The sequence below is a fragment of the Mixophyes fleayi genome, chromosome 2, assembly GCF_038048845.1.
Source record: "Mixophyes fleayi isolate aMixFle1 chromosome 2, aMixFle1.hap1, whole genome shotgun sequence".
Classification (NCBI taxonomy): Eukaryota; Metazoa; Chordata; class Amphibia; order Anura; family Limnodynastidae; genus Mixophyes; species Mixophyes fleayi.
The window spans coordinates 338,049,775-338,062,374 of record NC_134403.1 but is presented as its reverse complement, the minus strand read 5'-3'; the positions used below and the strand labels follow the sequence as shown (position 1 = coordinate 338,062,374).

The 12,600-nt window shown below is 41.3% G+C and overlaps 1 protein-coding gene across 1 annotated transcript in view; it reads left to right on the top strand.

Moving 5' to 3' along the window:
* CRYBG3 (crystallin beta-gamma domain containing 3) overlaps positions 1-12,600 on the top strand; it is a 164,694-nt gene that overhangs the window by 99,921 nt on the left and 52,173 nt on the right. The window contains exons 7-11 of the mRNA XM_075197033.1: positions 226-373; positions 7,613-7,746; positions 10,242-10,356; positions 11,516-11,551; positions 11,653-11,792. Coding sequence (XP_075053134.1) covers positions 226-373; positions 7,613-7,746; positions 10,242-10,356; positions 11,516-11,551; positions 11,653-11,792 — 573 coding nt within the window. The remainder of the gene's footprint in view (positions 1-225; positions 374-7,612; positions 7,747-10,241; positions 10,357-11,515; positions 11,552-11,652; positions 11,793-12,600) is intronic.

Here is a 12,600-nt window from a genome sequence, read left to right as displayed (position 1 = left end):
TTCAGTAATGATGCAGGGTGAATAATAATTTTTGCACAGTCATATGTTAGTTTACAGTGTGTTTATGTCTCTCTCTCTCTGTATACTTTTAATTTTTATATATATATATATATATATATATATATATAGTATGAGGTAACACATATGAAATTGAAGTCAATGTGCTTCCGCAGATTGTTTCCCTGCCTGTGTCCTTCCATTACAGTATTCATTTCTCCATCACAGCTGGATTCTGTATGAAAAACCACATTTTGAAGGTCAAGCACATGTCCTTGAAGAAGGGGAAGCTGTGTTATACCACCTCTGGGATCTTCCGGGAACCACAGCTAAGCCAGATAAGATCAGCATAGGTTCGGTGAAGAGAGTAGTGAAGGTATGTGATTATATGATATTGTACAAATCCATTATTATTAACTCTTGTGCAATATTTTCCGCTGCCAGATCACATTGTTATTTATATCATTTCACAATTAGTCCATTCATAATGTCCTTGTAGCCATGCAGATAGACTGTGTTTAGGAAATACCATGAAAATAAATACTATTTTCTGCACTGGACATTATCGCCATTAGTCATCCATCTGTACAAATACCAGACTATACATTATCATCCCAACATATTTCGCTTGTCACTATCACTAGTCAATCTGTCACCACCTTTTATTGAATTTGTTATTGTGCTGCAAAGCCCCATGTCTTTGGGGCTTCCTTTTCGCCCTTCCCAGCTGGCTATATGCTGGCAGAACATGCTGGGACTTGTGGTCACTGGCGGATGCAGATGGGGGCGATCGGGGCAATTGTCCCCCCTGGCAGCAATCTGCATACTATTAATTTGCGGCGGCCAAGAGGCCCAATCAAAGGGAAGGAGGGCAGGGCCAACCAATCAGAGAGAAGTAGGGGTGTGGCTATGCTAAATCACCCCCCTCCCCCCATAACAAGTCTAGGTCTGCCCCTGCTTGTAGTTTGACAACACCACAGGTTGGGCCAGACCTGTCATAGTGCATACATTATATGTATTATTGTATTTTATTTGTATTACCATCACTTCTTTAATACATATAAAAAACTTGTACCTGATATGTATCAGATGTCTCTCCACACATCTTGCTCTATGCTGTAAGGTATCCAAACATAAAACTTGTGCCAAGCCTCGTGCTAATGTGTTTTGTCACAAGAGGACATCATCAGGAGACTGGTTTGGCACTGAATGGCGTTAAGTAAAATTTGCAAGATACCTGCCTCTGACCATTCAGAGGAGAGTAGGTGTGTATTAATAAGCCAATTAGTGGAATAAGCAGCTTGTTTAAATGTGTTATATATTAATGTATAAAAATAATGTTTTACTCACCTGCTGGTCCACTGGAGACCTGGTGACGATGAACTGCTGTACCTCCGCTTCATAGAGCAGGGGGCGGCATGTTGTCACCTCTGGTCCAGGGACAGGAGGCGGAGCTAAGTGAGCAGGACTAAGTGAGTACTAGCTGCCGGCATTTCTGGGCTGGAAACGTATAATAGTCTTCTCAGGAAGAAACAAGCAAGACCTGACAAACCAGCTGGCAGTTCCAAGAATAAAAATGTCCACGTTAACTGTACATTTAGCATTGATGTCCTTGCTGATTGTAATGAGGGTAATGATGATGTACATGTTGATCGTTCTGGCACTGAACCTGCCCCAGTTATCAATTATAAAGTGAAAAATGCAAGTTCTCAGTCACTGTTACTTAATGTTTGTAATAATCCTGCAGGAAAATACCAAGCCAGCTACGACTATCTCTGCTGGAAGTATTAAGAGGAAAACTACAGCAGGAAACATCCTAGAGCACTCTCTCTAAAAACACAGTTTTCAAGAATGATCGCTTTATAAATGATATTTACAGACATTATCGATGGGGGGGGGGGGGAATTGGAGCTGGGATCCTGCGAATCGAATCTTGTTTTGCAAATAGAATTTTAAAACAATGATTTTCGCTGCAACTAGCAATTTATTTTTCTGAAGTTCACACAAATCACAAAGATCCGAATTTCTGTTTCTTTTCATACAACCCTACTTGACCTCTACCCTCACATTTAATTGTAGTTCTACTGGCAGATGCATATAACATGCTCAGCCTGCAATGACTGCCACCCAGTCTGTGCGCAAACTAACATAATTGTAGCAGTGTTCAGCCTGGGACAACTAGGCTACACATTACCTACCAGCTGTGTATCAATGGATATTATATTCTTTGATGAAAAGATGAACATTTGCTCTGCTCTTGCTACAACTTGACCTCACATTAGACATTATATTATCCTGATATGACAACACACTTCTTAATTTGACATTCACTGGCAAACAACTCTATATTCTGGCATAACCCAGGATCTAGCACAAACACACCAGCCATTCATGCAATGTCTTGTAGACATCTTGGGCATAATCCAGTCCAGTAGCTAATTAATTTGATTTGTTTAATTAATTTGTGAAGAAGTATACCATAATAATTATGAAATGGGGGGAAGCACTAAAACGTACGAATAAATGGCCTTTTGTGGCATTGTTTGCAGTTATCCATAAATATGTATATATTGGTCTGTACTGCTCATTTGTCAGTGAAGTTGCTATATTCAAAGTATTTAGTGATGCCTAGCATCTTCCCAGAGATCTTTATTGGCTGGGAGTTCCCAGAATCCTTTGCATGTTATGTATATATTTGCAGAGGAGTGGTTGTATTGGTCACTTTTACACACTGCTGAGGGATAGTTGCCCATTGTCCCTAATGAACAGCTTACCCCACAAATTTATTGTCAGACGTTCAGTAAAAGAAGAAGAAATACAGTCATATATACAGTATGTGTGGAGAATTCTGTCTCTGAATTATGTTATACGATGAGAACTAGCAATGCAAGCACACACATTATTTTTTTTGCCCCATTTTATTACTTGAGACTCAATGGAACTCATGTAGAGTTGGGAGTACGTGTTTTATTTGCATAAAATGCACAATTTCTTACTGCGCATGCGTAAAAAATCCAATACATACATTTGCATCCGTATGCAGCTTTTTTTTTATATAATCTGTTTTTATTGAGGAGAAAATGTAACAGATGAAACAATTCACAGTTATAATATCTGGGACGTATAACATAGTTCATCCTCAAATGTTCAAAGAAGTCAAAGAATACAAATAAGACAATGGTAAGTAAACACATGGACTATAAAAATTGGGGAAAAGAAGTTAAGGGAAAGAAAGGAAGAGTTGGGTTAAGGAAGACTGCTTTGGGTAATAAATAAATCAAATATAAGTAGAACAGTATATGAGCTTTAACAAAGTCAGCATTGAAAATTCCTATCTAGAGAATTTTAATCGAGTTAAGAGCCTCATTCAAACGCCACGAGAGAGCAGTAAGAAGGTGATTCTTTAAATTCAGTACAGCGTAACCATAGTGATGTGTATTCTGAAAATCTTTGGACGGTTGGACATAGTAAATTCATCCATAAGTTTATATAAATGAATCTGTCTAGACCAGGGGTAGGCAACCTTCGGCTCTCCAGGTGTTGTGAAACTAAAAGTCCCAGCATGCTTTGCCAGTAGATAACCAGCAGATAGGTGGCAGGGCATGCGGGGATTTGTAGTTTCACAACATCTGGAGAGCCGCAGGTTGCCTAACCCTGGTCTAGACCATACTTGACAACTTTTCCTCGTTGGCGTCAGGGAGATCTTGGGGGAGATGGGTGCGCGGGGGCAGGGCTTGATGAATCACATAATTTTGGCCCCACCCCCTAAACGATTGTCACAATTTTGGCCGATTAAAACAGGGGGTGGGGCTATATTAATGACAATATTTGTGTCATTAAGCCACACCCCCCACCACTTATCTATTGCGGGGGCAAGAACGGGAGTTTGCCCTGCTCTACTGGGAGCCCGGGAGGTCTCCAAGAAATGCAGGAGTCTCCCGTACATTCCGGGAGAGTAGGCAACTATGCGTTAGAGAAAAGCAGCTAATGAATCTCTAGAGACTGAAGTGTCTTTTACATTTCTGTCTCCATTACTGAAGTCATGTTGTCTTACTTGTCAGTCTTTGATTAAATCTTGGTCTCCATGAAAATGGCCACCTCCATAGGCATCAATACATGGACATAGGATACAGTTTCTGAACTATGTCATCATGCCACAGAGGGTGAAGCCAACCACGTCTTGTACTGGCTCAGCATCAGGGAGAATGCCAGACTCTTCAGGGAGTGAGGGAGATCACCCCTAGTTCAGGGAGTCTCCCTGACATTCTGGGAGAGTTGGCAAGTATGGTCTAAATGATGCCATCAAATGTGGGGGATTGACTTATATAGACTTACGGATGACCAGGGGAGGGCTGGCAAATTTTACCCTGGGGGGCAAGACTCGAATCAACAGCGTATTAGAAACATTTTAAAGTAAAAAAAATGCAGGTGACCCATCCCAAGTTAGCCCACTATGGGACATGCCTGGGGGGGCAGATGCCCCCTGCCCCTCAGCCCAGCCTGCCCCTGTGGATGACGCATCTTACATTGATGACTCCATGTGACTGGGGAGACTGAATGAGGAAGGAACAGGGGCAGAGGTGTAGGCCGAGCGCAGTAATTTCGACTGAGATAGACAGATGCATATACCTATCTCCTGCGCTTAGTGGAGAGCTAGTGCACCGAGAAGCAATGATGATGAGGACGATCAGCGTCACGAGCTAGCTGCTTCTGAGTGGCTGATTGCAGACTGATCGAATCATTAGTGCGGTGCTATGTTATATGCAGCCCATTCCCATTACTTAATTGACATGCCCATTTGGAGTGCAGCAGGAAGATTCCACATTTTAATTTTTTCCTCTACGCTTTTGTGGGGCATAAGTACACATACTGTTACTGCTGATGTACACGTGGTGCAAATGTTAGTGATGTACAGCTGGACGGACCTTAGGATGTGTGCGACTGAACATATGCACATAAATGCATTCTGTGTATGAATGGGGAGCAATTGTGTCCAATTCTACATGAGCCTCATTGTGCTGTAACCCATGGCAACCAATCAGATATCAGCCTTTAGCAGTTTAGTGAAGCCCAGCTAATGAAACAATTTGATTGGTTGTTGTGATTTACAGCTCATGGTTGCTCCTCCCATGCCTTGTTAATAAATAAATAAGCCACATTGAGTAATTGGACTATTGGAGGACAAAGGCAAAGGAATATTTACTTCGTCTTGCTGAATACATTTATATTTATGTGAAAAGCAGCAGTATATTTTATGCATGTTGATTCTGGAACAGCCTGAGTTCTCAACATTCTTACATATTTTTGTTCTCATTTTATACCTTGCATAAGTATAAAATTATCTCTGAATAACTGGAGTAACCCTGAGGCCTGTAAACTGAGACTCCGACTGACATACTCTAATGACATTGTAGGGCCATGAAGAGTCACATGTATGTTAATTGTCACCAAAATGTTCTGTCTCGAGTTTGGTTTCCAATCATGTTCTTGTCATAGCTTGCTTTCTGCTTTATCTTAGATATGATTGTTTTTGTTAGGTTATTTTTATGATATCCTAGCTGTAGTGTAGCAGCAAGTATCATTTTTTTTTTTTTTTTAAAATGAAAAAAATAAAAATTACAAATAAATGAAGATGACAAATTAAGAATATAATCACAAATGTGCTCATCCAATTAACATTTCTCACCATGGTATGAGGCCCTGCGCATAAAATATGTCGCTAATTTTAGACACATTTTAAAAACATTTTAAAAAGGCATTTTTCATGTAAGGTTCCATTTGTTTTCTTTAAGTAAGTCTTAATGGAATCCAGGTTTCAGTACGAGAATTAACTATTATTATGTTAAGCGAAGCCATTAAGCTGAGGGCACTTAAAAGCATTGGCTTAGGAGTTTCAGGCACTTACCCATTCAGGGCAGTGGCGGGTCCAGGGGGGGCGATCGGGACGATCGCCCCCCCTAGCAGACACTTGCTGCCGACGGCTGCACAGTATGTGCAGGTCCGTCCAGCCGTGACAGGCAGGGACAGTGTGCTGCCCGGCTGCTCTGACTGTGTTTAAAACACAATCAGAGCAGCCGGGCAGCACACTGTCCCTGCCTGTCACGGCTGGACGGACCTGCACATAGTGTGCAGCCGTCGGCAGCCTAAGACGTTAGAAAGGGGCGGGGCCTAAATCGCCCCCCCCCCCCCCTAAATCGCCCCGGGTACAGCATTTTTCTAGATCCGCCCCTGATTCAGGGTTAAAATGTTGCTGATATCCAGCAATAGGATCCATGGGGAGTGGCATAGCCTCTTCAGTATTACTTTCCATGGAATGCTGGGTCTTCTATTCCCGCACTTTCTCGGATGCCTTCCCGCCCACCCAGCTAATTGTTTTTGTTTTGGTTTAACAATTTTTATTTGCAGAGAAGGCGCAGTCGGTAGGAGAGCAGTGCAGTCAGCGACTAGTCACAACAGTGGTTATGCTACTTGGCCGCACATCACTGCCCCTTTCAAGTAACCTCACTCTTGATCCTTCTGAGTGGAGGATCCCTTGGCGTGCTTTGCGTGGCCGCCCATGTTAAGTCCTGGAGGGAGCAGTCACGCTGACGTATGTTTTAGCACCGGCCAATGTTAAGGAATTATTCCTTGGTTAGTTTGAATGCCATCTTGGCATTGCAATATTTGTTTAAATGATTGGTTGTTAGTTGACTGCATTTTGCTCTCGCCACCCCGAGGTGGATTTTAATTTAATTTGGTTATTATTAATAAAACTGCGACCTTTTTCAAAAAAAGCTTATACATATCCGTGTGTTTATTTGGTTTAGTTATGTCAAACTTATAATTTACGAAGGTTGGTAAGGTGCGTGAAGAAAAAAGACATTAACCATATGTATTTTATTGTCAAGAAACCGATTTGCCCAAATTCTAATCCTGATATCCCTGTATGGCAGGGACTTACTTCTCACTTCCAATACCTAACGTCACCTTTATTTCTTAAGTCTCTCCTTCTTTTTAATATGGAATAAGGGATTAATGTGGGGATTGGGATGCAGCATTCTGCATTCACTGAGCCACACTGGACCGTCTAGCCAAAAGTACGGCATCTTTATTACACAGTGCATATAACAAGCATGTGCTGTGACATATGTCATCCAATCTAATATACAGCTAATATACAGTGTATACAAACCATTGAAAGCTAATATCTGACATGATTACAGTGCTAATTCTATCACCCTCCAAGAGGATCAGTACTAAGGAGGATTCTCCCTGTTAATCCGGGTGCCCCGGCAGGCATTATTTTGCCTCTGTATATTTGCATCATTTTCCAACACATGACATTCAGATGTGTTAAACCTGAAGTCTTATGGTAAAAGATCATAGTTCCACCGGCTTAACCTACTTTAAAATAGATCTACAATCTCAATGTCATTGTAACAGAAACTGCATTCAATAAGGGTTTAACACTGTCTTATCCAACATATCTGATTGCATTTTATTACCTAGCATAGTTCACTCTGTTATGGGCAATTATCATTCTTTTAATTATTTGTATAATGTTTAACAATATATCTATATTTACTGTCATTCCCCAGGTGTATTTACATAGACGTTTGATGTTTATTTTCTGTAGGATTACTTTCCAGTGGTTGTAATATCCTCCCTACATGACACGTCTGACATTCCTGTTTACATACGTACGGAGGTTCCCTCCTTGGGAAATCTGGTTGATAAACGCCCACGTTCCTTAACAGTGATTTCAGGAGTGTGAGTATCGTTTGTTACCTTGTTACTTTTGGCTTCATTTTCCTCCCCACTAAATGAACAATGTTTAAACCATAGCACTTCCTCTTACACTGCCATAAAGGACAGTTGTAGACTTGCAATACCCCCTCCTTGTACCCCAGCTTGAAACTCAGGCCAAAACGGGTATTCCACTGAGGGTGGCATTATAAGGAGGTAGAAATAGAGCGTTATACCTGATTACATCCCCCGCTGTAGCCACTGTCCCAATCTTAGAACACCTCTGATTTGGATAGATGCGTTTTCTTCCCGTGTATGACAACGAATTTGTGGCTGTTGGACCAGCCCTCTTCATTAAAGCAAGTTGTCCTTAGTACTGACATATCAGTAAAAACGTGTTCTAGTTCCCTTTATACTGTTCCCCTTAAGTTGAACCATCCAGAACGGATTGTGTTGAAAGCCTCTGTGCAGAATGTACTAAATGGCAGATTGTCAGTGCAGCCTGACAGCGGTAGATTTCTTATACACTATTGGCTCATCTACCTACTGACCAGCTACAATTTCTCTGTGTACACTAACAACATTGTGGATGCCGTGGTGGCACCCAAAATTCAGAAGCAATGACTGGCTTTCCACTCAAAAACAAGAACAATGAGACTGGTTGAGAATGATGGTGATTGCAATCCAAATAGCTGACAATTGCTCTTACATTGTGTATGTGCATTATGGGTATATGCAGTATGGGTATATGCGGTATGGGTATGTGCATTATGGGTATATGCAGTATGGGTATATGCGGTATGGGTATATGCGGTATGGGTATGTGCATTATGGGTATATGCAGTATGGGTATATGCGGTATGGGTATGTGCATTATGGGTATATGCAGTATGGGTATATGCGGTATGGGTATATGCGGTATGGGTATGTGCATTATGGGTATATGCAGTATGGGTATATGCGGTATGGGTATGTGCATTATGGGTATATGCAGTATGGGTATATGCAGTATGGGTATGTGCATTATGGGTATATGCGGTATGGGCATGTGCATTATGGGTATATGCAGTATGGGTATATGCAGTATGGGTATATGCGGTATGGGTATGTGCATTATGGGTATATGCAGTATGGGTATATGCGGTATGGGTATGTGCATTATGGGTATATGCAGTATGGGTATATGCGGTATGGGTATGTGCATTATGGGTATATGCAATATGTGTCCTTGAGAATTTCTTTATTGTACATGAGCATAGTGTGAGAAGTTTCACCCATGTGCAGATATGGTCATACATACACATCATGTAATTTGTAATTATCTGTAACATTTCATAAGTCCCTTTTACATCCACTCGCTGTCCACAAAATAGACATTGCTTTCTCATACGGAATATTTCAATGTAATGCTTTTCAACGTGCCGTCAAAGTGTTATTTACAAACCGCGAAGTGTAAAATAAAAGCCCAGTACCAATGTTCCTTTGTATTGCATGCCTACTCTTGCACAGATGCATTCTGATTCACCACAAAGTGCATTGATTTACTGGCTAAGATGGCAGCATCTGGTAGGGTGCAAACAGTTGTGCCAGCTAATGTGAGGAGCTGGGCAGATCAGGGGTCCTCCTCGTTTACTGCGGATTCAAGGGTGAGCATGTCTAGTCTTGCCCTGAAGTGCAGAAACAAGATTTCATTTTGCGGGATAGGATTATTTAAATGAAATAAAGTATACCTCCCAACATTTGGAATCACGAAATCGGGACAAACAAGCACGCCCCCATTACGACCAAACTCCGCCCACAGTGGGCAAATTTGTGCAAACTGCACACATTTTTGTTAAATCCCGCCCCTTTGTGTGCCGCGAATCAGGATGTCCAGCTAAAATCAGGAGGTATGGATAAAGGGATGCATTTGGGGTGTTCCCTGCTTTGTGGGATGGCACACACAGCTTTTTCCTGGCACAGAATGACCTCTGAAATGACAGGGTTAGGACAGACTTTGCACCTCCCAGTTGCACTTCTGCGCTACAGTATACTTCTAGGTCAAAGTCACCAGTGTAATGAACAGCACACAAACACACATGTAGTAAAGACCTCAGTCTTGTGTACAATGTAAGCCATAAATGAGGCTAAACCAAGCTGTATTTTAGGAGAAAAACTGAAAAGTTTAAATTAATGACGGGGTCGGGGGTAGATTTAAAAGGGACAAGTGGAGGTGTTGCTATAGCAACCAATCAGATTCTAGCTATCACTGATGTAGAACATTCTTGATAATGATAGCTAGAATCTGGTTGCTATGGGCAACACCTCCAGTTTTTCTTTTTGTAGAAGGTTTGATAATTGTACCCCTAGGTGTTGGTTGCGTTTGCTGAAGTACACGATGACACGCACAAGGACTGCACAGATATGTGCTTCTTAAATGACCTGTCATGGGTAGGTTATTGCTTTATTCACTGCAAAATGTGCTGACACTCTATAGAAAGAGTAGTTCTAATAAGAACCTATGTATGATCTCCCCACAGCTGGCTGGCATACACAGAGCCCCTGTATAACGGCACCGTCACAGTGTTAGAAGAAGGTTGTGAATTGCCCCGCATACAGGATTGTGGGATCAAGTCTATGCGGGCCTTGAAAATGGTGAGAAAGTCTGCAATGTCCTTTATCTGTTTCTGTTAGTGAAGTCTGTATGTGTGTACACTGCGGATTAGAATATTATAGTATTATCAGGTATAATGGGTTATATTATTACCCCCGCATCCAGACGTCATCTGTAGGGAAGGCTTTATTATGGGAACATTGTATCAGTTATTTCCTTTATATTTAGCTGCAGGTCATTTTTTATTTTACCTTTATCTTATTACACAAACCTATGACTCAAGTAAAAAAGTGATGGTGATGCCACCATACTATTTAGATAGGGTTCCCATGAGCTTCTCTTTGTAAATCTATTGTATGTTTGCTAGCAATATAGTAATTACTAAACATGTTTTAACATTATTTCCAATTAGGTCCAATTTCTTGCTCATTGACTTGAACTGCGCCTGTCGTCTAAGTACAGAGGAAGCGGCCCTTTTGTAGGCTGAGACAATATTATATAGAATGCAGCATAATAATCCTCTAAGAACCAGAAACATCACTGAACCACTCATCAGTGCTCATGGGTTCCTAGTGAACAGTTAGACTGTACTCTTATTACTATTGACTTAATGAGTGGCTCACAGATGACGCTGGTCCCTTGTGAATTGATTGGCTGCATAAATATAATTATTGGTTCAGCCCAGAAAATGGCTGCGTACATCAATTGATAGACAACCTAATACACTTCAGGGAACCTCTAAGCTACACAAGTCTGCATATTACCCTTAATCTCAGTAATAAGTAAAACAATACATTTAATCATAGAAAGAGACACAACTCGTTATTAAAATATCAGAAGGCATATTAAAACAAGAGTTACAAGCTAGAACAAATAAGGAAGGAGTTGGGGGTCGCAGGTGAAAATTTGGAGGGCCGTCTGTTGCCCATTGATTGGCCCGCACTGTGCTTTGGTGCCATGGGCACTTTAAATAACACATGATTTGTAGCAGAGCTGGCAACCTGTGATTCTATCATTATCCTCACAGTCAGAGGCTGCTTTAAGATGTAGGGGTTGTATTTGGAACAGCTAGAGAACCACAGATTGCTTTCCCTTGTACTTTTGTGTCTGGCAGAGATTTGTACCGTATGACTTTAATTTAAAGCTTAATTGTGTGGAAGAAACAAATGTCTGGTTAATTTTTTTCCATTTATGTTTCAGGGAGGATTAAAAGTACAGCTGCCCAGTGATCCAAAGGTAAGTGATTCCATTCCCATGGTAACCATTCTGAATGCATAATTCCACAGTGCGTGCCATTGTATGCCAGAACTGTGTTGAAATAAGGATCTCTTTTACAGATAATTATATACGAGAAACCGTATTTCCAAGGGTGGTCAAGAGAGATTACAGAACTTGTCTGTAGCGTTGGGACATTGGCCTGTGATGGGGATAATAGCGACAATCTAAATATCGGATCAATGCAAGTTCGTGGTGGCATGTAAGTGCTAGTGTGACATTGTTGTAGTTATTTACTTAAGAAACTGTAGTTATGGACATGTCTGACTGCAGGTGTAATCCAGAAGTCAGTAGATCCAGCAAATAAAACTTACAATGTACAATCACCCATTAAAGTAGTGATGGCCAATCTGATACACTTTAAGACCTACGTGTGTGGCCCTTTAACTTAATCTAAGTTAAAATAAAATATACTTCACCAAAGAATGAGACACCGCTCTGTAATGAGCAGGTATTTTAATGTAAATATAACTAGTGCTACAAACAAATGTGACATTTCAGTGTGACTTATGTGTGACCAGATTTTACACCAGGAATTAGGCTGGAACAGTCACAGCACAATTCTGGAGAGAGGTTTCTATCTGTTAACTGAAAATAAATAACTTTGTAGCACAGTGGGGTACATCAGGGCCTGCCTAAAAGTTATTTACCTTGTTTAATGCATGAATCATGATACAGTTCAGCCTTATTTTTGCTTAAACCCGCCAACTTCACCGGCTTAGTCCTTATTAAATTAGAGTTGGGGCCGTGGGTGAAGTTTGGCGGGCCATAGAGCAGGGAAAAGGACTGATGGGAAGTTAAGCAGTAAGGAGCTGGGGCCACAGAAGAAGGCTTGGCAGGCTGCATGTAACTCTTGGGCCTCCTGTTGCCCATTGCTGCGTTAAAGGCTACATCCAGCTTTGTGGACTTATTTTTACTTGTAGAATGTGTAATACACCGCATGCGTGCTGATGCTGCACATATGGCGATGCTGCCTTCAGAACGCGCAGATTCAGCACTAACACTTGGCT